Source organism: Telopea speciosissima, chromosome 6 (genome assembly GCF_018873765.1).
Source record: "Telopea speciosissima isolate NSW1024214 ecotype Mountain lineage chromosome 6, Tspe_v1, whole genome shotgun sequence".
Lineage (NCBI taxonomy): Eukaryota > Viridiplantae > Streptophyta > Magnoliopsida > Proteales > Proteaceae > Telopea > Telopea speciosissima.
In genome coordinates, this window is record NC_057921.1 from 50,469,492 (window position 1) to 50,496,598 (window position 27,107).

Consider the following 27,107-nt stretch of genomic DNA (forward strand, 5'->3'; position numbering starts at 1 on the left):
ACCGGGTTGGTTCATCGAGGCAAATCGGTGGTCTAAAATTGTTCGACACAATAAACTCTGCTAAAGAACAGCCAACATAGGGTGAAGGGATGGGCGTTGTCTATAATAATAAAAAGTGATACTCTTGATTAATTTATACCTTTAGGGCAAGAGATTGCTATCTAGGCATGTAGCCACTGCACCAGCATCGGGTGTGCACAAACATCATCATGGATGGGATTTTCGATTTTCATAAAAGCAGAATGGTATATTCGTACAGTCCCAAGTCTGGGCAGAGGAGCATAATAACACATTAAGAAGTAATTTGGATGATAATTTTTTTATTTTATTTTATTTATATATTTTCTTAAAAATGTCAAAGTTCATTCCTTATTTTTTTTAAGAGGGGAGGGGGGAAAGATAAGACTCATTTATTAGCATGGGAAAAGCACAAGGTGTCGGACTTACAAAGATAAGACAACCAAAGAGTGGAAACAGGCCAATCAGTCTTACCCGCTACAGACCTCGCATTCTAGGTCAAGGAGTTAGCCCAACTGTTAATCTCCCTAGAAATAAAAAAAAAATACAAGTTCTAATGTAAGTCATTAGAAGTTTAATATCCTTGATAATGCACAGGATTTCAACCGGAGGGGGAGAGTCCCTATTAATATACTTAATCACCTCTTGATTATCAAATTCGACTTGTAGCGAATCAATGCATTCTGAAATATCCAACAATAAGCCACATCTAATTGCTAATGCTTCCCCTTGAAGGATTAAGGAGAATCTGGAAAATTTTTATTCTCTCCTGTTACAGCACGATGCTGTAATGCATCATGCGGCAGCTACAGAGGCCATGTGCACCATGTGAGACCCGCTGTGTCACATGGCCTCTGCAATGCCGCACGATGCATTACAACACCGTGTTGTAACAGGAGAGGATAACAATTTGAATCTGGAAGGTTCCAAAATAGCTGATAGTATAATGCCATTGGCATCACGGATCACATAACCCAGGTAAAGTTGCATATGTGTTTAGTTTGCAAGTGCGAATGGAAGGTGGTTGCCAACATATAGGAGGCTTTGGAGCTGCTTGGAAAATCGAGCTCGATGACAAAACCTTACCTTTGAGAGTGGCCTGCTCACATTGTTTATATTAGCTTTCAGAGAGCTTGATCACCGCTAATGGAGATGCTACCACACCATTGAAAATAAGCTCATTACGAGTTTTCCATAGATTCCAATAAATGAAAGAGATTATAACATCAACCTCTTGTCTTTGCTTTTTCTTCACTTCAGCCCAATTGATCAAACTTTGAATAACAAGTGATAGTTGAGGATTATCAACTGAAGGAAATAAATAGAGATTAGAACCAAACCATGTCGCTCTTGCAAATTCACAGTTGAGAAGAATATGGTCCACCGTTTTGTCCTCTATTATCACAACGAAGACACACAGTGTCCACAGGGATTCGACGCCGCCTAAGATCAGCACTAGATGCGAAAGTTCATTCAAGAAGCTAAATATGAAGGGGGAGGGGGAGGGGGAGGGGGATGGGGGGGGGGGAAGTCTCATAAAATAAGATTCATTTTGGTACTAGAAAGCTGGGACATTCTAAGAATTTAAAGGCAGTTGCTTTTTCAATGAACAATTTCGCTGCCTCTCATTTCAAGCTACCAACCACTCATCACACCCAACTTAAAAAGATGGCTTCGGATTTCTATTGGGGTGGCCAAGATGCGAATAAGAAACTCAAGTGGATCTCTTGGAAAAGGATGTGCCTTTCTAAAGAATCAGGGGGGCTTGGATTTCGAGATTCTCAACTGCATAACAAAGCTATGCTTGCTAAGGTGGCCTGGCGGCTGTGGCAGCAACCAAACACAATGTGGGGGAATTTAATGAAGCAAATCTATTTTCCCAAATGCTCCTTTCTTCAGGCAAAAGCAGGTTCAAAACCCTCTTGGGGGTGGAGAAGTATAATTGAAGGGAGAGATGTTCTTAAAGCTGGTCTTCTCTGGGTGGTGGGCAAAGGCAACCAAATACTGATTTGGGATGATAATTGGTTACCTAGTAACCTAGATTTTAAAGTGCAACATCGGAAACCTGAAGATTGCCCTCTTATTTGGGTTTCTCAACTTATTGATCCTACCAACATGGTCTGGAAAGAAGAAGAGCTTAATAAATGGTTCCATCCAGATGATATCAGAGTGATCTTAGAAGTCCAACTTCCTTTATTTCCAAAAGAGGACATTCAAATTTGGGGTGGTACTCGAAATGGGATATTCACAGTTAAATCAGCTTATCACTTTTTGTGTAATCAACAAGCTCTCAAAGACAAGCTTAAAGCCTCACCCTCCGGTACTATTATCCCTCAAGTGCCCAAGCCGGTATGGAAATTAATTTGGGGTTGTAAGAGCATTCCCAAGATTAAGACTTTTCTTTGGAAGGCCTGCGGTTTTGGCTTAGCAACAGGGGAAGGCCTCCACCATCGGCAGATTACCGTGGACCCAGCTTGTCATCGATGTAGTGAACCTATTGAATCCATCGATCACATTCTCTTTCAATGTGAGTTTGCTCGGGCAGTCTGGTTTGGCTCCCCTCTTACTATTAACTTTGGATGTGAGAATATGACCTTAGTGGAGTGGATATCTAGCTGGACCAAACTTCTCGCTAAGGATAAAGCTAATGGTCATTTAGTCATTAGTCTCTATTCCTTTCTCTGCTGGTTCATCTGGAAAGCGAGGAATAACTCCATCTTCAATCAAACAACTACCTCTCCTTCAGCAGTTTGCTCTATGGCGGTTAAGGCCTATGAGGAATTTTGGAGCTCAAAAGAGATACGACATTGCCAAACCAAGCTTCACCTCATAGCACGCCAACAAGATAAGGTGGACCCCTCCTCCTTACCCCTCTATGAAGCCGAACCGACAGCGTCTATTCATGGAGAAGGTAAGCTATCCGGTATTGGCTTTGTTGTAAGAAACTCAACTGGACTCTGCACTCTGGCGGTATCGGATCCCCTGCATTTCACTACTCCTCTTCAAGGAGAAGCTTTGGCTATTAGGTCTGGATTACTACACGCATTGGGTGATTGCATTGAGGACATCATGGTAGAGTCGGACTGCAAAGAATTGTTGGATCTTCTTTCTCGTGGCAAGGATTCCTCTCCTCCCATATACATTCTCCCCATAGTTGAGGACATCGTATACCTGTCTACTATGTTTTGTAAATGCCAGTTTGTTTATATTCCAAGGTTAAGCAATGTTGTCGCTGATACCTTGGCCAAGAAGGCGTTGTCTATTACGGGTATGACAACTTGGCCGGTTTCCTCTTCATGGTTAATCAACCTTTGCAAAGGTGATACCATGTGTAAACCCCGTCCCTCTGAATAAATGCTCAGTTACCAAAAAAAAAAAAAAAAGAATTTATTTTGGTACTATCATCCACTATTTATTTCGGTTTATTTGTTGTCGATCGAGCCATATAAGCCCCGGTTCCCGATTGGCGTTCGACCGTCCGGTCTGGCAGAGTATCCATGGGCATTGCCATAGTTCTGGAATCCGTAGGCATCGATCGAAGCTTTGTGAGCAGCAACAGAGAGGCAGAAGAGATGGAGGGAGACCCAGGAAGCCTTGAATCTTTCCTGAAGTGGGCTGCGACGCTGGGAATTTCAGACTCAACCGACCAGTTCCAATCTGAGTCTCCTTCATGTTTGGGTTCCACCCTTTTAGTTTCATATTTTCCTGACGCAGGCGGGTAAAGAGCCTCCTTTCTCTTCCCCTTTGCAACCTTACTTTTTTCCTCCATTTTTTTTCCCACTCCAGTCTTCAAAAATGAAAAAAAAAAATAAAATTAATAATTACACATCTCATGGATTTCTTCTTTTCCTTCTCTTTTCTGGGTGTTCCGCAGTAGAGGGTTAGCTGCTGCTCGTGAGCTTGGAAAAGGAGAATTGATCCTCAGAGTTCCAAAATCGGCTTTGATGACCAGGGAACGTCTATTGAAAGACCAGAAACTTGCTTCTTGTGTGAACAGATACCCCAACCTCTCCTCCACTCAGGTTTTATAATTGTTAAATGTTTTTCCTTTTCCCTCTCAGGGATTCTAAAAAATGTTCATCTATATTGCATATTTTATCTGTATTTGCTTTATTTTTATGCAGATATTGATTGTCTGTTTATTGGCTGAAATGGGTAAAGGCAAAGATTCTTGGTGGTACCCTTACTTAATGCAGCTTCCACGGACCTACGACACATTAGGGGGCTTTACTGGTTTTGAGACTCAAGCTCTGCAAGTTCTGTTTCAAGTTTTCTATTTGGAATTTTTTGTGAATTTGTTGTTATTTAGATTAAAAACTCACGAGGCCTTAATTGGAATTATAGGTGGATGATGCTACCTGGGCTACAGAAAAGGCTATATCAAAGGCCAAGCTGGACTGGAAAGAAGCTCTTCCTCTTATGAAGGATCTTGAGTTAAGGCCACAGCTTTTAACTTTTAGGTCTTGGCTTTGGGCTTCTGCAACTGTGAGACTCTTGGCCCTCCTGTAAGAGCATTCCATGTTTGTTAAATGACAGACTGACAGAGTCAAAGATATTTTTTCTCTATATATTATAGATATGTTATGCCTATTCATCAGTACAGGTCAATCATTCGTTTTGTGATTTGCTAGTTCTTTAGAAAGGTCAGATTGCCACAGTAAAAGTTGTTTTGAGTTTTTGAGAGTTAGCTAAAAACATCAGCTGCTTAGGAAAACTTAGGGTTGATTGTCTGGTTTATGGGTTACCATCCACCCATGGCAATCACTAGCTGGTGGCTAGCTAATCACCCAAAGGCTGGGGTAAGGAAACCAACACATGATCCAGAACCTCAGGTCAAGTATTACTCATATAAAGTGAAGTTTCAGCAACCTGATCAAGGAAGTTCTGATGGGGTCCAAGGTCTGGTCGAATGGCCTAGATTATGAGATGAATAGTCCAGCAAAGTTGAATGTTGATCCAACGTTGGATTTGGATATTATCAAGGGGTTACCAAATTAGTAAGTTACTAAAAACAGGATTTCAGAATTAGTAACCACAGAAAAACAGCAACTAAATCATAGAATGCAAGTGAAATCAAAATTGAAACTTAGGAAAGTTTTAGTAGCTAAGTAGGTCATGAAATAAGTGAACAGAATTAGTTACTTGCATCAAAATAGAAAGTAGAGAAGAGAACAAGGCTGCAACAGCACTCAAACTAGTCAGTGAACTGCTTACAACAAGGGAATCGATGGGTTGGATTAAAGGTTGTTTCGACTGCAAAAACCAGGTCTGAAAGTAATAAAAGCAATGTCAAATGGTTAGAAATCAGAGTAGCAGTTCAGAAGATGACTAGATAAATAAGTTGAATGCGCTAGAATTAAACAGAATCTGACCTTAGGAGAAATAAGGAGAAGATAGAGAAAGGAAGATTGATATGGACTAGGCCTCCCACCTAGAACTTGACCTGCGTCTCACCAGTCCTATTGGCATCCCACCGAAGTTGCTATTGCTTCTTGCAAGAGCATTTTGCATCACACAAAGAAATAACATGCATTGAGCTATTGTTTGTCAAAACCATGGGGTAGTATGATCCCCTACTACTTTATTTATAACCTTGCAACAATACAAAAAAAATAGCAACTCTTTATGCAAAGCCAAGAGAGTTTTCGAGAAAACAAAATATAAGGCTTCTAGACTACTACAAAATTCTTACAGGCTTCAAATCTCTCATCTTTGTGCTTATAAAATTGGCTCCTTACAATAGAGAACTCAAAAATATTAAGCACATGACCCATATAACCCATAGGAGACTTAAAATTAAGTCTAACTTGAACCAATATTGAACCTTAGGTTCGGGTTGACCCAGAAAACTAAAAACTAAACCAAACTCAAAATAGTAGTTTCTTCTTCTTCTCTTCCTGCTGGATTTCTGCATCACTATCAGACCATGTATTGTTTATGGCATGGGAAATTGTCTGCCTTGAATCAAATTTACTTTAGACAGCAGTTATTACTTACCATTTCTCTTTTTTTTTTCTTAGTTCTGATAAATTTAAGCAATGAAATTTGCCCCATGCATGAAGGTATCTTCTCGTACAATGCATATACCATGGGATAATGCTGGGTGTTTATGCCCGGTGGGTGACTTTTTCAATTATGCTGCACCCGGAGAAGAATCACTTCCCTCAGAAGTTGTGGAAAGTTGGAGACAATCCTCTTCCTTGCAAGTTTGTTCTTCTGTGAATGATGGTACAACCGAGAAGTCAGAGACTGATGTATTTGATATCCACTCTCAGAGGTTGACAGATGCTGAATACAGGGATGATGTTGCTGCATACTGTTTCTATGCGATGGAAAAATATAAGAAAGGTGAACAGGTACATGCTAACTCATTCGAGTCTCTGCTGTAAAACATGCTGAAATATAGTTGCCCTTGTCTTTTCCTGTTTTAAGTGGCTAGTTTTTATCTTCCCCCCCCCCCCCCCATCTTTGAGTGAGTAATAAAATGTTTTATCTTCTACCCAAAAAAAAGGATATTCATTTATAGTACTTATTAGTTAGGGTTGCCTGAATTGTGTCTTTTTAGTTCCTTGTGAATATTGCCTGGTGTGTGCCATGAATCTGGCCTTTCCCCCTGAAGTTTGTGTGCTTGCATTTTAATGTTCTAGACTAGTGCGGTATAAATGTCAATGCACTTTCTTAGGACATCTATCCTTACGTTGAACTAAATGATAGGATCATATTTCTGATCACTTTATGTTTGGTAGCTTTAAAGGTTAAAAATGGGGTAATTATTAACGAAGTTCTATAAAATTGGCATTTGATGGCTTTGTCATCTTAATTCTTACCGCTCCTTTAGCATCAATGAGGTATAAAGAAAGGTGAGATGAAGCTGAGTTTGACTGGCATTGCCATAGAACCAATAATGTTCCAGTGATATTCAACCATGATATGATGCATGAAATTTGGCACATATAAATACTGATCAACATTGGTAATAAAAATCATCTGTCATTGTTTAGGGCCCTGTGAAAGTGGGCTTGCACCAGGTTACAGGCTTACAGCCTCATTTATAAATGTGTAGGGTTGAGTGATATTGAACTCCGTTGTAGGATATATACCAATCACCATGACTGTGCCTTCATTTTCACCCCTTGGACAATGTTAATATTGGGATATTACTTCCAAATGCTTGTATCTTGGAATATCTGCTTCAACATGAACTAGTCCAAGTTAGGAGTGGTTGTAGAGCAGTTGTGGAATTCTACACTACTGTCACACTTTAAAGGCAGAAGGGTCTCATGTGAAGCACCAGAGTAACAAGTAATAGAATAAAAGAAAACACCAAGGGTCTCTTACTAGAGTAACTTCCTATTCAAAATTAACTCAAAAGAGATACTAAACACTTCTGGTTGTCTCTCTAATATAGAGAAGAAAGCTACATCCTCTTACTCTACTTTTACTGTTTTAGCTAATTTTCAATGAATTATTTTGCCTAATAAGTAAATGCTTGCAATATTGCATAGCCACTAGTGCAGAAGAATCCCATGAGAAAACAATTGAATTCATAGAATGTAACAAAGGGACTTCTTCATTTAGCATGGCCTTGGGAAAGGATGAAACATGATAGGCACTGGTTGGATTGCAGTAACATGTCAGTATAGATATTTTTGAACTTGCAGATTACTGACCACCACGGATGATTGTAAATGTTATTCCCCCCCCCCCCTCTTAAGACCACCTACTTAAAAGCACTATGATTCTCTTGTAAATGGTATTTATGCACCTCCTTTTCTTCAGGTTCTTTTAAGTTACGGAACATACACAAATTTGGAGCTTCTTGAGCACTATGGATTTATTTTGAATGCGAACCCAAATGACAAAGCCTTTATCCATTTGGAAGCTGATATTCACTCCTCTAGTTCATGGGCCAAGGATTCACTGTATATCCAGCAAGATGGGAAGCCATCTTTTGCCCTACTGTCTACCTTACGTTTGTGGGCTACTCCACCAAACCAGCGAAGGTCACTTGGCCACCTTGCTTATTCAGGATCCCAACTGTCAGTGGACAATGAGATCTCTATCATGAGATGGATGAGAAACAACTGCTGTGTACTTCTAGAAAATTTTCCAACTGCAGTTGAAGAAGATGTGTTGCTGCTACATCTTATCAACAAAATGCAAGATAATCCATCTCCCAAAGAGATTGAACAGATGCTATCTACTTCAGGAGATGATGTTGGTGCTTTCTTCAAAGCCTGTGGTCTGCTGAAGGAAAGTAATGAGATCCCATTGCCTAAGAAAGCTAGAAGGTCAATGGGCAGATGGAAATTGGCAGTTCAATGGAGGCTCAGGTATAAAAATATACTTGTCAACTGTGTTTCTTATTGTAATGAGGCTCTCAATTTTCTTTCTTCTCAAAATCATTCATCCAACAGAACTATGGTAACGTCATTTGGCAATAATTACATATTCTAAGGTAATATAATGAGTTAGTTGTAGCATTAAAGTAAAGTTTATATGTTGGCCATCTCTGAAGGGACCTGAAGTGGGTTCTTCAATCCCTAAATTTTGAATGTTGGAAACACTTGTTTTCTAATAGTGATTATTTGGTTTCATTTTTATGTTTTGTACCTGGAATGGTTGCATGAAAGCAGCTTGGATGCCCAGAATATTTGAATAGTGCAACATGAAAGGAGAAAATCATTTCGACAATGAAGTGGCTTTTCTCCTGCATTTGTACTGATTTAATTAGGGACCTTTTGGGAGCATGAATTATTGGGTCCATTATGAGCACCATACAAATGCATGGACTCTCAAAATGCAGCAGCTGAACACCAAAAAAATTGTGCCTACTGTGTTTTGGTGTCATCCCAAATGGTTACGGTCACTTTTTCGATGGTCTCCAAGATGCAGTTTTGCACTATTTCTATGAGTCCACTCCATTTGTGGCCACTTTTGGGGTCTGTACGGTAACATTTCTGTTCCAAAATACTGTTTTGTAGTCAGAAACAGTTTTTTGTGTTTATGTGATTTTGGAGTAATTCTGTATCAACAAATGCTGTATGGTAAAACTGGAAAAAAGTTGTTCCTGTCACTAGGTGAAAAAAAACACATGTATGGATTGCATATTAAGAGAAAATTTTCTTCTATTTTGTGGTAGTGATGGGGAAGGAAGGAGCTCACGATTGCCAAGTAAGCATGAATACGATCGTTCCTACATTCGTGTTTTCTTAGAAAACATGTATGGATTGCATATTAAGAGAAAATTTTCTTCTATTTTGTGGTAGTGATGGTGGTGGCAGTGGAGGTGGAGGTGGAGGTGGAGGTGGAGGTGGTGGTAGTGGGGGAGTTGGTGGTGGTGATAGAGGTGTGGAGATGGTGGTGGTGGTGGTGATTTGTGAAATATCAAGTCTATATTGTGCATATTTTTGCTTTCAATTTATGTGTCTGTTTCTTTGAAACGTTTTTTTTTTATGTTTCTCAAAACCATGCTGAACCATTTCTATTATCCAGTTCGTTTCAAAAAACCACAAAAAACAGATCGGACAACACATACAAATTTGTTCTATTTCTGTCCCTAGAAAAATAAAAAACATCATAAACAATTTTTTGGAAGGTTACCACAGAGACCCTTGGTGCCTCACCCTCTCCAAAAGGGTTGAAAGGAGAAAGAAGAAGTGGAAAGGAAACCAAATCAAATGGTCATGACCAAGGTTTGTAATCTTGATATCGGTTGGATTGGATCAGCCAATACGGATTGGGATCACCCAAACTCGGGTTAATATGACACTTTTGCCTCTTTTTTTTTTATATATATAAAAAATTGATTTTTTTACTTTTATACCCTTGTCCGTACAGCTGGATCTGATCGATCTTGAGATTGGACTTGTGTATCATTGCTCGTGTATCATTGCTGCAATCAACTCTTTTCTGTTAATGAATAAGATTTCCTTCACCAATGGTGATGCAACACTATTACAATGTATTATATGGATCATGTAGATCCTGGATTCTAGATGTTTGTTGGATCATGTATATGCCTCATTTTTAATTCTCTAGGTCAGTTTTGGCTCTGACAGACGACGGACTATGTGGAGACTCACTCTTGTTCTGATTTAGTCCGTGCTTAAAGATTGTAAATTTGGTTTTTCGCATGTTTGATACCTTTAGGAGATAGAAAAGAAAGAACATATTTTGATATACAGTATTTTCATGTTCATATACACATGTAGAGAAATCCTTGGGTCGACAATGTAGAGATGCTTTCCCACACTTGCACATCATAAACACATGGAACACACTAACAAATAAATTTACAATAATTATCACCATTTGTAATATATGGGAGTGTCAATGACACTTTTATCGGAATATTTAAAACTTTACACATTTTAAATACCCCTCGTTATCTTTTTCTCAAAATTTAATTTTAGTTAAATGAGATAGTTGCACTGTTTTGCCACAAATCTGTGTTTGCTCAAGTGGGGTGAGAGTTTATATGCATCTACAAGTGAACTTTTCCTATTTACAGATGTGGAGTCCACTCAATTATCATCCAAAGTCGAATCAAATTTATAGGACTCCATCAAATCTCCCATGACAGAAAACTACTTCTCTATTAATTAATACAAAAAAAGAAGTAATATAAACTAGTACTATGATTTAAAAATTAAAAATTAAAAAATAAAACATATCTCATGTGATTGAAATTAATCTTATTATGATATCATTAAATATATGTAACATGAGGTAGGAATTTTTTTTTGAAAAAAATCTAGACTGCTTAGAACCAATCGCTTAGAACCAAAACCAGCCCACCCCCCCCCCCCCCATTAGTTACTGGTCTTAGATCTCAAGTTTGAAACAAATCAGCAAATTGGTTTGGTTTTAGTCTTGAGCACTAAGGGCTAGAAAAGTTAAAGAACTAGACCAATAGCGCAGAATCAAACCAATTGATACCCTTGTCCTCCAGGGCACAAAACCCTCAACACTTGGACAATAGAGGACTATCACCATGTGGATCTCTAATAGGGATGTAAGTTTGACCCTATCAGCCCAAACTTGCCATGAGCCTGAACAGGGGGCTAGACTAGATTTTTCAACCCTAAAGGCAAGTTAAGGTTAAGATTTGCAGGCCCTGTTGAGGCCTCGAGCTAAGCCCAACATGTGCTAGGCAGTGCTTTACAATCTATTGTTTAAACCTTGCAATTTTTTTTAGCGTTTAATTATCTATTGATTAATCAAAAAAAAACTAATTTATCTATTGAACGAAAAATATTTACAATTTAAATTCAATCTAAAGTTTTTTAATCCAAAGAAAAATCTAATAAACAATAAAATATAAAACAAATCAATACTCAATAACATGTCTTATTTCTTTTAATGCATAGAAAGATGTAAATGGCGAAAAAGCAAGTTTAAGTCAAGGCCAACCATTCAACCAGGCCCTAGTAAAAATTGACAACCGACTTGGCAAAAATCAGGGTCCATAATGTCCCAATCAGAGTCCGATTCAGTTGGGTTGGACTTGGGCTGAGATATCTCAGCCCACCATAGGGCCAGGTTGGGCTTGGGTTGAGCTAGGCAAACTGGACCATGTTTCATCCCTGGTCTCTAGGCAACTTGTAAAAACCGTCCACACATGAGCTGATCCAGACACTTAAATCCAAAACACTAAAGCCCTAACGAGTAAAACCAAACCTAAACTGTTTAGAGGGACTCAAACTTCATAGAAATGTGATAAACATAAAACACCCCATCCAAACACCTTTGCAGCGTAACAAAGGGAGAAGAGCAAACACGGTTATAAAGCCACGAAAAGGAAGAAGAATTCAAAAACCGTTCTCCAAAACGTTGATGATTCGATTTAAAGACTTAAAAAGGTTTCGTTCAATGAAAAATCGGATGGCAGCTCACTGCTCTGCGTTTGGTGACTGAAAGAAACAGAGAAGGTAATGTATGTCTCATGGCCTGTCCAAAGAGGTCATTGCAGCAACGCTGCCTCCCCAAGGTAATGGAATATGAGACCGCCAGAGATGGAGGAGTTACCAAGTAAATACCTGAATAGACCATCTACATCTCTGTGCTTGCTGTTTGACGTTTACTATGGAATTTGCAGACACTTTTAATTGGTTTGCTCCATAATAGTAAGGGAAAATCTTTCCCCCGTCAAGAAATCTAGGAATTTGTATACGGTTGCAGGTAGATTTTTTCTGGTTCTGTGCCGGAAACGGATTAGAAAACTGGATAATTAACATGAGTTAAGTCGCGCGTTTCATCTACGAAAACAGAATGAGGTACAGGGAAAATAAATAAAAAAGAAGCTTTTAGGTATAGCTTTCATTCGCGTGGATTGATGGATCAGTTTCTTGGCTTGAATTCTCCGTAGAGAAACTATAAAAGCTTAGTTTCTTCAGAGTCGAGCAGTTGGGGAAAGAGTCATCACTTCCATCAGAGTCGAGTTGAGTGGCGCATTTCATCTACGAAAACAGTGTGTAAAGCCAAAAATCAAAAAAAGAAGAAAATTTGGGGTGTAGCGTTCATTGGCATAGAAGGATGGATCAGTTTCTTGGCTTGTATTCTCCGTAGAGAAACTAAAAAGCTTAGTCTCATCAGAGTCGAGCAGTTGGGGAAAGAGTCATCACTTCCATCCATTCTATACAAACTTATTTTTCAGACACAGATTTAACAGGCGAAAGAACGAGAGAAAATTCCTACATATCTGCCAGAAAAAGAAGACTACGAAGACCATAGCTTTTAGGGTTTGCAGAACCGGAGATCTATCAAATCTAGCATCGGCTCATACTCAGCACACAAACGAAGCTATTAAAACCCTAAAACATTTAAAAAACAAACCATCAGAAACAAAAACCCTAATCTGCGAAATATGAAAAGCTACAATTCAGAAGTGGAAATGGCTCAGAGAGAGAGTAGAGCGACCTTCACAGGGAGGGGTCTGACCTGCTTCGCATAGGAGTGACGTTATTTATAGAGTTCGGGTTTCGAGTGACGTTATTTAGAGTTGGGGTTTAAAAAACCCTAAATCTTAATCGGAGGGATTCCAGCCACGTGTACAGCCCAGATTCTAAGATCTTCTAGCCTTTATCAATCCCAAACTCCCGATTCCCAACCTAAAACACCGATTCAGCGGCTAGGCCAGTTGGCCTTGGCCCCTAACGTGACAAAATGTTCCTACACCATCAACAACTGCCTCGCGCAGTTATGAGCTGTGGTGCCTTTCATGCCCATGCTCAGCAGGTTTCAACTTTGAGCCTCCTGGTTGTTACCTTCCCCCTCCCCCTATCCCCCTTTAGGAATAATAATAATTTTAATAGTATATAAGCTACCTTCCCAAAAAACACTATGTTCCTACAGCCTGATCTTGCCATGTGTCATTTAAAAACCATTAAATAAGAATATTTACATTTTGTTAGTGGTCCGGAGATATTAATTTAATATGGCTTAAAATCCTCTCCAATTCCTTGATCGTCGAGTGTGAGTGCGATGCAGTTTGGGGTTCAAAGGTTGACACCCGGTAGACACGACATCCAATGTTCCAAGGTTGATTGAGTCAATTTTTTTTTTCTTCTTGAATTTGGCACCATTGAATGTCGCACTTGCCTCTCAGTCTCGAACTGCATTGCATTGCACTGTATTTTTAGGGAATTGGAGAGGATCCTTTTTAAGGGTGTCAATCAATTCGGTTTGGTTCCATGCCTTGATGGTGTGATCCGAAATCGAACTGAGAACCGAGTCGATTCTGGAAGTGGAAACTGGATCCGAACCTATTCAGTTCGATTACGATTTTAATTCAATTTTCTAATACGGGTCTAATTCGGTTCTCCAATACGGTTCTCCAAAAGAGTTCCATTCTGCTAGGCTATCAATTGTTGTCGCCTTGTTGTGTTCTCAAGTAAACTCCATTTGTATAAATTAATAAATAAAATGCTCACCAAACCTTAAAGGAACCAGAAATATTAATAAATAAATAAGAATCCCAAGTGAGTTCTCTACTTTCAAATCTTATCTTTCAGTTTACCAATCAATAAAGTCAGAGAAACACATCAAAATTATAGTTCCAAAAGGAAAGGCAACACCATTAAAAAAAATTTATAGGGTTTTGGATTTAAGTGTGGTATTCGATTCGATTTCAGTTCAAACCGATGGTTTTTGAACTAAAATCGAAACCAAACCGAACCAAATTAAATGCTCATATACCATAACCAAAATTAAACCAAATTTATACACCCTTAATCCTTAATCCAAAGCGTACCCAAAAATATATATATATTTTTTGAATAGTGATACACGTGCATATATGGACACACACGATGTGTGTCAACACAAAAGAAATACTTGATTGAATTAGACTATGAAAGTTAACACGTGGCTAATCTAGATATGTTCTATTATCCAAAAAAAAAATCTAGATATGTTCTCTTTATCCATTGGTCAAAATGAACACATCATTTGTCCACATGGCAGGATAAATGTCTTATGACATTTGTAAAAATAATAGACCCTTGTGATAAAATATCTAAAAAATAGTGTTGGAATGGTGGGGCTTAAAGTAGGGGTGTCAAATGGTTTGGTTCCTTAGTTCCAGCCATAAGGAGTCAGGACTTGAACCAAACCAATAAGTTAATCGATTTCAAACCTAAGATCTAAGAGCATTAACTAATGGGTGGGCCCATTCTAGTTCCTAAACTGTTCCAAGCAATCCGAAATTAAAAAAAAATCTCTAATACATGCTACATATATTCAATAATATTACAATAACATATTGTTATTTAAAAAATATTACAATAAGATATTAATTTTATTCACACTAGAAGGCAGCCCACTATCATTTTTTCCCCTCAAATCACAGAACTAGTTCATTTTACCTCTTAATTTGTATTCAAATAATAAGTAAGAACACTAGCACCCTCACAAGTTAGGATTATTACAAGGTATGTTCTTAAGTTAGCATTCCCAAATGAACTTTTAAATTAACAAGCAAATTTTTTTGTAAAATAGCGTACAGGACAAGTGTGTACCCGCCAGAATGAAAGACTAAAAAAATAAAGGGCTTGATCCTATCTCTTATGATCTTAACTCCTAACAATTATATAATATATAAGGTTAGGATGTGAATTTGTTCTAGTCCCAACAGTTTCTAATTGGTCTATCGATTCTGAAACTGTTAGGTGACCAATAACTTAATTAGTAGATCCAGAATCAAACTAATAATTTATCAGTATATTTAGAATTGAACCAATACGCTATCGGATGGATCGGTTTCAATCTAGTTCCAGGTTTCGGCTCAAAATTTTATCATCTGCAGTTCCCTGACCGGTGTGGTTCCCTAGTGCCTATCACAAGAGGTGGGTGGGACCCACCCGGGCAGAGTGTTCGGTCAGGTGCCCCAAGTGAGTCTCACCCCCCTCTTGTGAGAGGAGGCACTAGGGAACCACACCGGTCAGGGAACCGCAGACGATAATGATTCAGAGAGATGGATCCTCCACTTGTTGGTTGTGAACAGAATTGTAGGCAAAATGAAGAATTGGCATAGCCCATGTGGGCCCCAATCGCTTGCATTTATTTGGCGGGAATAGTGTCTTAGCGTTTATCTATTAAAGGAAAAAATACAAAGCAAAACAGGCTTGCAACGGTCAGGAAAACAAACCAAACAAGGAAAGGATAGAAACCATTTCTATCGCACACAGAACTGAAACAAAAAAATTCTTTTCCTCCATTCTAAAATGTTTTCTTTTTGAGTTTCCCTCCATCGAAGAATCTCTTCTTCCTCTCCTTGATGAACTCCTTTCTTGTCCTTAATCTTTCCCTTCTTTCCAGCCTACTTCATCGATTGTGCTTTCTCCTCTCCCCACAACTTTCACATTCTTGCTTCCTCCATTTCCATCGAAACAGAGTTTTTTGATACCAATTGTTAAACTTGTTGAAAACGAAAGCAAGATGAAGGAAAAATTAAAAACTGTAATTTAATAAGAGAACCCAGAAATCCTATCTATAAATTGTTCTCCACGCCTAGGCTAGATGAATCAAACTGCCTTTCCCTTTCCTGAATTCAGAACTTTTATCTTTCATAGCTTTTCAGATATCAATTTGCGATCCAATGGCTTCTGGGTCTGGCTTTAAACGTATTGACACCATTGCTGATAGCATGCCCATGGCCATGCGGCAATCTCGATATCATATGAAGAGATGTTTCGCAATGTATGTTCTGATATTTGATTTCTTTTGATCTCATTCTTTCTTTGTTGTACCAATTTTTATTCATGAGAAGCTCTGGTTTTCAATTCAGGTTTACCTCAAAGGGGAAGAGGTTAATGAAGCTCCACCATTTAAAGCAAGAAATCAATGCATCAATCGAAGACAAGCTAGAAAGAGCCCAGGTCTTGGAGGGCTTGCTTGGCTTCATCATCTGCTCTACTCAGGTTCTAATTAGTGCCCTCTTTTATCTTCTTTCCTTATTCCTCCAGTTTAAGAAAATCTCACTGATACATGTATTTTGTTTCTTGGATATTACAGGAGGCTGTTGTTGTTCCTCCTTATGTCGCTTTTGCTGTGAGAACAAACCCAGGATTTTGGGAATTCGTTAAGGTGAACTCTGAAGATCTTTCTGTAGATGGAATTACTCCTGCAGAGTACTTGAAGTTCAAAGAAATGATCTGTGATGAGAAATGGTATGTGTCATCTCTTTGCCTCAAAAGTTCAAAATTCACCTAGTTGATTGAGCTATGAGTTATTGGAGAGATACAGATGAAAATCAATGAACAAAACCGACTACTAGGCTAATTATTCGTCTTAGTCAGTGTAGTAGTTGTCAGTAATGGAAGTAAACCATCCCTGAAACTCATGAATTTCTTTCATATGATCAGGCATTGATCATTGATTTGGCTAGTCTTGGGAATTACTTAGATCATATGCTTCTCAATTCACAATTTTCTGTCTAGTAATTTGTATGAATGTGAATAATATAATGTGGATATGCAGGTCAACCGATGAATATGCATTTGAGGTCGACTTTAGTGCATTTGATCACTCCATTCCTCATGTGACCCTATCATCTTCAATCGGGAACGGTCTCAACTATATCTCTAAGTTCACAACTTCAAAGTTGGCAGGGGGCTCTGAGAGTGCAAAGCCTTTGCTAGAATTCTTACTTGCTCTTAATCATCAAGGAGAAGTATGGAAACAATAAAACTTGGTAAAAGAAGTGATGATGTTTCTCATGGACCAATGTCCTAAATTCATGTTCTCTTCCCTTTTTGTTTGGAACTTGCAGAATCTTATGATCAGTGAGACCCTCAACACTGTTTCCAAACTTGAGGCAGCATTGATAGTAGCTGATGTATATCTCTCTGCACTTCCAAAAGACACCCCATATGAGAAGTTTGAACAGAGGTCCCTGCTTCCCCTTTTTTTTTCCGTCGTCAGAAACTGAAAAATTTTAAAACGAAATTCGAATAATAGGTCTTGAAACCGCCTTTTCTTATTTTCAGGTTTGCTGAGTGGGGTTTTGTTAAAGGATGGGGTGATACTGCAGAAACTGTCAAAGAAACAATCAGATCACTCTCGGAGGTACTCCAAGCACCAGACCCACTGAACATGGAGAAATTATTCAGTAGGCTTCCGACGATATTCAATATCGTAATCTTCTCTATCCATGGATACTTTGGCCAAGCAGATGTCCTTGGCTTACCTGATACTGGTGGGCAGGTATAAAACAAGTCCAATAGTTAATAGAAATAGATTACATGCAACATTAATGAATGAACTGACGGTTTATGCCATTTTAAACAGGTTGTTTACATTTTGGATCAAGTAAAGGCCTTAGAGGATGAATTGCTCCTCAGAATTAAGAAGCAAGGGCTGAGTGTCAAGCCTCAAATTCTTGTGGTATGCTGAAACCATTGTGAAATGACTTCAAAATCATCACCAGTTCAGGTTGATTAAAGCATTGCTTATTTGCACAGGTTACACGACTCATACCAGATGCTAGAGGGACCAAGTGCAACCAAGAGTTGGAGCCAATATTAAACACTAAGCATTCTCACATCCTTCGAGTTCCATTTATGACAGAAAGCGGTGTCCTTCGCCAATGGGTTTCCCGTTTTGATATCTACCCCTACCTTGAGAGGTTTACTCAGGCATGTACCCCATTAAAATGCAACCCCATTCTTTTACTTCAGCATCTTTGTCTTAAACATACATAGCTATGTCAATCATATATTGCCTTTTCTGAATTCCCAGGATGCTACTGCCAAGATCCTTGATCACTTGGAAGGGAGACCAGACCTCATCATTGGAAACTACACTGATGGAAACCTGGCAGCATCTCTCATGGCAAGCAAACTTGGGATAACTCAGGTATGATAATATTGTTTACAGAGTTCAATCAACTTGTGGAGGTCAACTTTCATGTTTACTGATCTGATGGCCTCTAAATGTAGGGAACCATTGCACATGCTCTAGAGAAGACAAAATATGAAGATTCAGACATCAAATGGAAAGAACTAGAAGCGAAGTATCATTTCTCAAGCCAATTCACAGCTGACATTATCGCAATGAATTCTGCTGATTTTATAATCACAAGCACATATCAAGAAATAGCAGGAAGGTTAGACACTTTGAGTCTAAATATGTTTGTCAGATGTTCATAGAATTCAGAAGAACTCAATCAAGGTCAATCTTAAGCCTGACCTTGTTCAGAGGTCATTCTGAAATATGATTGAGTAAATATATTTTCTTGGAAAGCCACCTAGTCCTTCACTGACTTCACCAGTTTGGTTTTTTCATGAAAAGCTTGGATCACATTTTAGATGCAATTCATGATTATTAATATTACAATTTTGACTTTTTTAACTATGCAGAATAATTTCATTCACACTTCTGAATGAGTTCCAAGTTGGGTGCAGGAAACATTGCTCAAAAATTAACTTCAAGTATTTTATTTTATCTGCAGCAAGGATAGGCCGGGACAGTATGAAAGCCATGCTACATTTACACTACCAGGGCTGTGCCGAGTAGTCTCAGGCATCAATGTCTTTGACCCAAAGTTCAACATTGCTCCCCCTGGTGCTGATCAGTCTGTCTACTTCCCATACACACAGAAACAGAAGCGGATGACCTCATTTCATCCTGCCATTGAAGAACTCCTATACAATAAAGAGGATAACGATCAGCACTTGTGAGTCACTTACTATCAACTCATGTATCTTCAAACATATATCTTGATTTTAGTGGCAAACTCAGTGAATAAACGACACAACAATGTCTCAGTTCACTTCATTATCATGTGACATGAAGAAAAGTCAGGCTTCACCTTTATGTGTCTTAGGCACAAAACACATGCCAAGATCGCTTGACTTTTGAAACTTTAGTAATGCAACATTCGACTGGCTTCATTTGCTTACTGTTTGTGCATTTTGAAGAAAAATACTGGTTTGGACTATTTCTCTAAATTCTAATGTCTGAACTGAACCCTTATTTTGAGCAGTGGATATCTAGCAGACAGGCAGAAACCGATTATCTTCTCAATGGCGAGACTCGATATAGTGAAAAACATTACAGGATTAACTGAATGGTATGGGAAGAATAAGAGGCTCAGGAATCTGGTCAATCTTGTCATTGTTGCTGGCTTCTTTGATCCATCCAAATCAAATGACAGAGAAGAAATGGCTGAGATTAAAAAGATGCATGACCTGATTGAAAAGTATCAACTTAAAGGTCAGATCAGATGGATATCAGCTCAGAATGATAGAGTCCGGAATGGAGAGTTATACCGCTGCATCGCTGACTCAAAGGGAGCTTTTGTTCAGCCTGCTTTGTATGAAGCATTCGGCCTTACGGTTATTGAGGCAATGAACTGTGGGTTACCCACCTTTGCAACCAATCAGGGAGGCCCGGCCGAAATCATTGTGGATGGGGTCTCAGGATTCCATGTTGATCCCAACAATGGAGATGAATCAAGCAATAAGATTTCTGATTTCTTTGAGAAGTGCAAGGAAGATTCTGGATACTGGAACAAGATATCCACTGCAGGTCTCCAACGTATATATGAATGGTAATTAAATCATAGGTTCCTTGAGAATATGCACTTGCATAGTTTTAATTATGTTTTCCTTAACTGATATTTGCATTTTCATAATGTTTGTGTTTTGAAGCTATACATGGAAGATCTATGCAACCAAAGTGTTGAACATGGGATCCATCTATGGCTTCTGGAGGCAGTTGAACAAGGAACAAAAACAAGCTAAACAAAGATATATTCAAATGTTATACAGTCTCCAATTCAAAAGCTTGGTAATTTTTCTGTTGGAATTTTGGGTACTGAACAAAAGTAATTGAAAAGATGAACAGATCAATTTCAGTATTGCTAACTGGTTTACATTGGACATTATTACAGGCAAAGAATATAGCCATCCCAAGAGATGGAACCCAAACCCAAGAACCAGCTACAAAGCCAGAAGTTAAACCTCAACCGACACAGAACCAGCCAACACAGAACCAGCCAACACAGAGGCAGCCAACACAAAGGTACTAATGTGATAAGTAGTCTAGTTTGAAGCCTTCTAAAATGTTGAGACCCTTGCTCACTTGCTCTAGTGTTTTACAGACATGTTAAGAATCTAAACTTAAAACATTTTCTACCGATGTAGCTTCATTTATAAATTTATATCCTAAACCCTTACCATTGCATATCTTCTTGTTTCATTTGAAACCAGGCGCACCCAGTCCCGATTGCAAAGGTAAGTTCGCATCCCCTTTTACAAAGTATAAGGTCATTCAGTCTATCTTCACTGGGGTCATCACTTATACCAGTCATGTAACTTCTAGGATGTTCGGTTAATTCCTGAATCACAGTGATCTTAGGATCATTCCCTACTTCAACTCAAAAGAGCCTTATTCGCAGGGATGAAGATTCAGAGGTGAAGCAGCTTGGCTCCCCAACCCCAAGTGACAATCAAGTTCCCACCTGCCGTCAATGGTGCTTCTTGTTTCTTTCTCTTTCCTTTCTCTTCTACATCGTAAAAAAGATGTCTGGTTGGTTTATGTAATAAAAGAGTGTGAGTTGATTGGATGAAGTTCAAATAAATTCCTGGATTGTAACCTTCTCCAGAAAAAGGAAATTCATGTATATATTTTCATCTTTCCGAGTTCAATAAAATACTTATTTCTATACATACATCCAATATGGAACATCATCCAACAATACAAGTTTGAGGGAATCAGCTGGAATTGGATTTCTTTGGATTCAGGGACTGCTAATATTCTATGAGAGAGAACATGGCTCTTTCTACAAGCTGCAGGTACTAGAGAACTGCTACAACCCTTGTCTATGGTAAACCATCTGTTAACACATTAAAACTTCTAACCCACTTTCAAGTACTGATAAGCATCTTGGGTCCTAAACATGAACCAATGCTCAATCTATGCAGTGATATGGAAAGTTTCAAAATCAGAGAGAGAGAGAGAGAGAGAGAGAGAGAGAGATCCCTTTATGCTATTGTTAAACTGAATCTTGAGCCCTCTAAATGGTACAAGTGTCTAAATGTAGTGACAACAAAGTGCAATTGGCACATTTATCAGATAAGAGGTTAGGTAAGAACATGAAGCACTTTGTGTTTATGAACTCACTATAGGCCAAGTGACTCCACCAAGCTAATCTATTTCCGATGCATTTCTATATTCATTTAGAAACTCTGTTGCAGAGGTAATCACAGAGCTGTCTCTAGAGACTTTACTGACGAGATGTTTATGCCAAATTGAATCTACTGTGCCACATCCAGGCTAACCATACTGTTCATTTGTCAAGTTTTCAGCCTAATCCCAGCTTACAATGCTTGGAAAGTGGCTTTGTGAATTTAGGCAGAAAATTGCCACATAGAAAAAAGAAACTTAGGTTGTGGCTGTGTTTGGTATGCATTCTAGGTCAATTTTGCATTCTCGGACAATAAAAACAACTATTTTTATCATCTGAGAATTCGAAATCGACAGAAAATGCATACCAAACTCAGCCTAAGAATACCCAACTGACCTGCTAATGAGAAGGATGAACCAAAAACTGACCCTGAATTGAAAATAAAGCAGCACATATGAACTCTTTGTCTAGTGATTCTTGCAATGAAACAATAATTTGATAAATAATCAAAAGCCCATAAGATTTTTCCAAAAAAAAATAAAAATTCAATGTCAAGATAGAGTACAACTCTAAAGTGAAAATTTCTAGTCATTAGAAATCCATATACATAGACTTTATGTTTTGTACATTTTTATTTTCTATTTGCTCAATCAAAGGCAATTCCACAACAAGGATACATCTGAGCACTGGAATTCACAAATGATTCAAAGTTCCCCCAAAAAATCCAAAGCTCTTCAAATGTAGAACATGGTGGTCTTTATTTTGACACACAAAGGTGGGAGTTCTATAACAGGGATATCTGTAGTACTGAGTTCCTTAGTTGAGTCTCTATCTGATGAGACATGATAATGAGCTGGAGAGCTTGTTCCTTTCACCATAACAACCACAATCATAAAAGCATACATGTAACAGAGGCTGATGGATGTTAGAAATTTGGATTAATTGGTAATGCTTAGTAATGGAGATTTCTTTTTAAGTGGTTTGTTTGTATTTTTTATATATGCTTATGAATGCATATTTGGTTATTTTGTGTCCTTAAGAATGAATATTTAATTATCAATATCAATATGCCTAGGAATTGATATTTGGGTATGTTGAATTATTTATCTACCCGTGTCCCCCTTTGGATAGTTCGCCGTGTTAGAGTTTCTGTATGATATACATATTGTTTCCTCCCTTTCCTATCTTAAAAGGTTGGCCTTTTAGAGGAAGCAGTTTCTACAGGGTATTGGTATATTTAGGTAAATATTTTAGAATTTTAAACTCTTTAATAGAGCTTAGAATAGATTAGGGACCAGAACCATCCCACCCATTAACAATTGGTTCTGGATCTCTAACTGGAAACCGATTAAGTAAACAAGATGGCTATGATTTTGACCCCTTAAGGATTGGAACAAATTAGGAACTGGATCAATGACCGCAAATCTTTCCGATTTATCCCTAGGTTTTGGTGGTTGGATGGGACTCTTGGATTAGTTTCAAGAGCATTTCGGACTTCATACAATAGGGTCAAAGGGAATCTGACACCCCCAATGACTAAATTTTCCTTACCCAAGATGAAGAAAATTTTTTTTGTCTAAAATTTAAACTGAACAAGCAGGATAAGGGAGTATACCATGAAGCGTGACAAAACAATATTATATATTAGAGGACAACAAGGTCATTTCATATGAGGAAGAAAGAGGTAGACAAAAGTGCCAGCATACCTTGCCTTGGAGACTCAGAGAACCTTTTCCCAATTGAAAAATATTTGAGTTAGTTGTAATCATTTGCTCATTGCTTATAATGATTGAAATTGAAGGCTGTTTTATTTTGATTTCTATGTTAATTTCATACGATCATAAATTAAAATTATGGTGTTGAGTATGGATTTTTCACCTTATTTATGAGAAATTGAAATCAATTACAACGGAAACACTGAAATAACTGATGACCTGTTTCAATATTAAAATTGATATCAATTTCAAGTTATTGTGCATGTGTTTATAACAAGGATAAATGTGTCATTTGATATGTTTAAAAGGAAATGAAAGTAAAATCACTTTATTTTCCCACCATAAAAATTTCTTGATAAAACATCTATATGTTGACTATTTCATGAAATCAATCCGAAATTGAAATTGAAATTGAAATCGAAATCATACCAAAACAGTGCTAAAAAGGTTCCCAGTTTCTTTTGTTTTAATTCCATTTTCGTAATCCCTAGTCCCAATTGTCTATTTTACTTTCAACCGTAAGAAGTCTTAACAATTGATTCTTTCTCTACCGATTTTTTTTTTTTGATTCTTTAGAAATATTTATCTAAGAAGATTGAATGCTCTCTTACAGTGACTCAAACAGTATCTTCATTCATATAACCCTTTTCCTCAGATCCCTCCTCCCTCTTTTGCTCGTTTCATTTCAGCAACATTAAATTAGCTTCTTGAATGTAAAACTGGCTGGCCTTACCTCTTCTCACATTTCTTTCTCATATTGCTGCACATTTGACAAATTATTGAAGTATGATTATAATAGAAGGGTAAAATGATGTCACACTACTGGAAGTACATGTTCTCTCTCACACACTCTCCATGCATGGTTATAGTGCACGGTATCGAAACGGGTATCGACAACATACAAAATCAATACGATATCGATACGGTATCGGCCTGGATTGGCTGTATCGGGCAAATTTACCCCTGAATTCTCTTTAAAAAATGAATTTTTTTGACCATTTTACCCCTTGTCTGTACCGTGCTACCGATATAATATCGGTATCAGTAACTAGCAAAACCGATACATATCATCCATTTCCGATACCGATACTTAGAACCATGCCTCCATACGATCATTAACTTGGTGTGTGAGATGCCAATACACGTAGACGGCATGCTCAAGAAAACGAAAATGACGCACACTGTACATACTACCACTACTACCTGTCCTCAATGACACACTCTCTTTCCTTTGCAAATCCATTAATTTGGCATGGGAAATGGTAATACATATGGGCGGCATGTAGATCACTCCCCATAAAAGAAAAAAATGACAAAAAAAAAATCCATTTGGTGAGGAAACAAAAAGGGAATTATCACCTCCAATTCTTTCAATTCCTTTAATAAGGGGGAGTGGACCTCATCTTGGGCAGTGTTTTGGGTAGGGGTAAGAAGGTCATTTCCACCTTCGTGTGAGGAATTGGAAGAATTGGAGGGGATAACGATTCCAAAAAGGTACAACAAAATGCATTGATGGCAATTTAAATTAAGGGAGGGTTGCTACAACATCAGTGATTCAATATTCAGTTTTGTACCAATGAGGGGGAGGATTATGAATTATCCCAATAGGGGTGGACATTTAATGAGGAGAGAAGGTGTTGGGTACAAATTGTGTAATGTGACCGGACATACGATGAAATTCATATAATAACATTTTATACATCAAACCAATAATGAAAAATAAATTATTATATTTTAATGAGAAAAATGGATTCACATATTTAACAATCAGAGAGACACCACGAAGGAAGAACACTCTCCTTTTTCCTTAATGTACATCCTTTTCTTTGGGAAATTAAACTGTCACTAACATTAAGGGCAATTATTCTATTAAAAAAAAAAACTTAAGGAGCACCTACAACATGACTTATCCAGAGTTGAAAAATCGAAACTTAGGCTCTCTTTGGTATAATTTAAATTTATGTTTATTTGACTATAAATATAAATAAATATGTTTATTTGATTATAAACATAAATAAATATGTTTGTATGATTTATGACCCATAGTTTTCATTAAAATAAATCAATATAAACTTAAATTCATAAACAAATCTCACCCCACCCCACCCCACCCCCACCATAATACAATATATATATATATATATATATTCTTCACTAATAAAAAAACTATTTTTTATTATAGAATCTATTATATCTAGTAATTATCAAACACTCAACCCTAATAAAAAAAAACCAAAGGATTATTGTTTATAGCCCATTATCTATTATCATAATTTATTATTCATAAATATTTCAAAAATATTATAATAAACTACGCCAAAGAGAGCCGTTATGTTTGGTATGCCTCCATGATTCGTAATCTTGGCTCGGAACGTTCAAATTTGTCCGGATCAGACTGCTATTGGCCTAGACAGATCCTACCTAGCATTAGTGGATTGTTCCCTGGATCAGTCAACTCAATCAGATCACCTAAATCACAAGCGATATCAGTTATTACGATTCTAAAATGGTTCCTAATCTTAAGATCAGTTTGGTATTGTTCGTGATTTTTTGATTTATTTATTATTTATAGGATTTTTAATACTGACTGATACGCCGGTATGGAACTGATCCAAAAAAATCTAATTTTTGGTCATTTTTTTATCAATACAGTGATTATGACCGATCTGGGTCGATATCGGCCCTGACCGATCCCGGTTTTACCGATGCCTCAACTTAGATAGTGTCAGTTAAATAACATGTTACCAAAGAAAGAAGTTTAAGTAACGTGAAAATACATTTTTACCAAAATATTCCCACGGTGCAACTATTGGAATGGCACCGGCATTAGATGTGCGAAAAACCATCTAAACTAAGAAGTTCCTCTGCCGATCTGACAAAGCAGGGTTTTGAAACTGTTAGAAGTGTCATAGAGCAACCGATGGCAGCAAAAAGGGACCTGAAGAAACAAAACCCTAAAATTCCATTCATGGAGATCGAAGATGGATCGATCTATCATCGCCAGACCACTACACCCTCCCAACCCCCAAACAACCGTTAACAGAGAACAGTCTACCCAAATCCTTAGCTCCAACCAACAACCAGAGAATCCCTCTCATCATAACCATCAAAACCTCCTCTTTAATCAGACCAGATCAGATTGTTTTGGCCTCATGTTAGAAACAGATTCAGATCTTCTCGAGCTTCTCTGCCCCTTTGAAAACAAATATTGTATACAATTCTTTCCTCCATAATTAAAAATAAAAAGATTACCTTCAGTGATGGCTCCTTCCTTGGTGCATTAAATCTAATATGCAACCAATGCTGCTCCAGGTAAATCACGCATATTAACCCACTTCCAAAAAAAATGTTACGCCTTTGGAATCTTTCCCTATGGAACTAAAGCGTATATGATTCAGATTTTAGACATTAAAAATGGTTTACCAGCAGCAGCAACACAATTTGTAGAAAACCCCTCTTTAAATTACCACATGACTAACTCTGTCTTTCTGGGGTTCCTAGATAAGGCAATGTTCATTTCTCCTAAAACAGGGTGAAGTACCAAACCATGAGGAATTTCTTGATTTTACTTCTTTAAACTCTCATCAAATGTAGGCTTCTCAAAATGACAATTAAGAAATAAACGAACTCATGTATTGTTTTAGTACCATCACTTTTAAAGTGTATAGAAACAGAACTAAAAACCCATTAACTGAAACGAGAAATATCGGTCAAATGCATCAATCAAACTACAACCAAAACTA

The 27,107-nt window shown here is 37.8% G+C and overlaps 2 protein-coding genes and 2 non-coding genes across 6 annotated transcripts; 2 read left to right on the forward strand and 2 right to left on the reverse strand.

Annotated features, from left to right (window-relative positions):
* The first annotated feature begins 3,557 nt into the window (after nucleotides 1–3,557).
* LOC122665076 (protein SET DOMAIN GROUP 40) lies at nucleotides 3,558–8,507 on the forward strand. Its single transcript, XM_043861136.1, has 6 exons — nucleotides 3,558–3,736; nucleotides 3,893–4,040; nucleotides 4,143–4,274; nucleotides 4,363–4,503; nucleotides 6,081–6,374; nucleotides 7,798–8,507. Exons 1-6 carry the CDS (start codon nucleotides 3,591–3,593, stop codon nucleotides 8,473–8,475), a joined length of 1,539 nt encoding a protein of 512 aa, XP_043717071.1. The 5' UTR covers nucleotides 3,558–3,590; the 3' UTR covers nucleotides 8,476–8,507.
* A 3,848-nt stretch (nucleotides 8,508–12,355) lies between these two features.
* LOC122666401 lies at nucleotides 12,356–12,451 on the reverse strand. The gene has a single exon (XR_006333593.1). It is a non-coding gene; the product is annotated as a small nucleolar RNA Z103 (small nucleolar RNA).
* Nucleotides 12,452–12,555: 104 nt separating this feature from the next.
* Nucleotides 12,556–12,650, reverse strand: LOC122666402. Its single transcript, XR_006333594.1, has one exon. It is a non-coding gene; the product is annotated as a small nucleolar RNA Z103 (small nucleolar RNA).
* A 3,123-nt stretch (nucleotides 12,651–15,773) lies between these two features.
* LOC122666254 (sucrose synthase 7-like) lies at nucleotides 15,774–21,184 on the forward strand. Of its 3 annotated transcripts, none has more exons than XM_043862417.1 (16): nucleotides 15,775–16,218; nucleotides 16,307–16,439; nucleotides 16,534–16,688; nucleotides 16,999–17,191; nucleotides 17,291–17,409; nucleotides 17,508–17,724; nucleotides 17,809–17,904; nucleotides 17,982–18,155; nucleotides 18,259–18,375; nucleotides 18,459–18,625; nucleotides 18,971–19,195; nucleotides 19,505–20,071; nucleotides 20,172–20,310; nucleotides 20,414–20,544; nucleotides 20,733–20,756; nucleotides 20,921–21,184. In XM_043862417.1, the coding sequence occupies exons 1-16, from the start codon at nucleotides 16,118–16,120 to the stop codon at nucleotides 21,063–21,065; spliced, it is 2,703 nt and encodes a 900-aa protein (XP_043718352.1). In that variant the 5' UTR covers nucleotides 15,775–16,117; the 3' UTR covers nucleotides 21,066–21,184. The 3 variants fall into 3 exon arrangements, with proteins under 3 accessions (XP_043718353.1, XP_043718352.1, XP_043718354.1); XM_043862419.1 differs by having other exon boundaries at nucleotides 15,776–16,218; nucleotides 20,845–21,116; XM_043862418.1 differs by lacking the exon at nucleotides 20,733–20,756 and having other exon boundaries at nucleotides 15,774–16,218.
* The last annotated feature ends 5,923 nt before the right edge of the window (nucleotides 21,185–27,107 follow it).

What these genes read in the sequence shown, in the direction of transcription:
- LOC122666254 (XM_043862417.1), top strand. Translation starts at nt 16,118, where the DNA reads ATGGCTTCTGGGTCTGGCTTTAAACGTATTGACACCATTGCTGATAGC. An exon ending in TACCTGATACTGGTGGGCAG is followed by an intron (nt 17,725 to 17,808) that starts GTATAAAACAAG and finishes CATTTTAAACAG; the next exon opens with GTTGTTTACATTTTGGATCA. An exon ending in GTCTCCAATTCAAAAGCTTG is followed by an intron (nt 20,311 to 20,413) that starts GTAATTTTTCTG and finishes ACATTATTACAG; the next exon opens with GCAAAGAATATAGCCATCCC.
- LOC122665076 (XM_043861136.1), top strand. Translation starts at nt 3,591, where the DNA reads ATGGAGGGAGACCCAGGAAGCCTTGAATCTTTCCTGAAGTGGGCTGCG. An exon ending in CCAACCTCTCCTCCACTCAG is followed by an intron (nt 4,041 to 4,142) that starts GTTTTATAATTG and finishes ATTTTTATGCAG; the next exon opens with ATATTGATTGTCTGTTTATT. An exon ending in AATATAAGAAAGGTGAACAG is followed by an intron (nt 6,375 to 7,797) that starts GTACATGCTAAC and finishes CCTTTTCTTCAG; the next exon opens with GTTCTTTTAAGTTACGGAAC.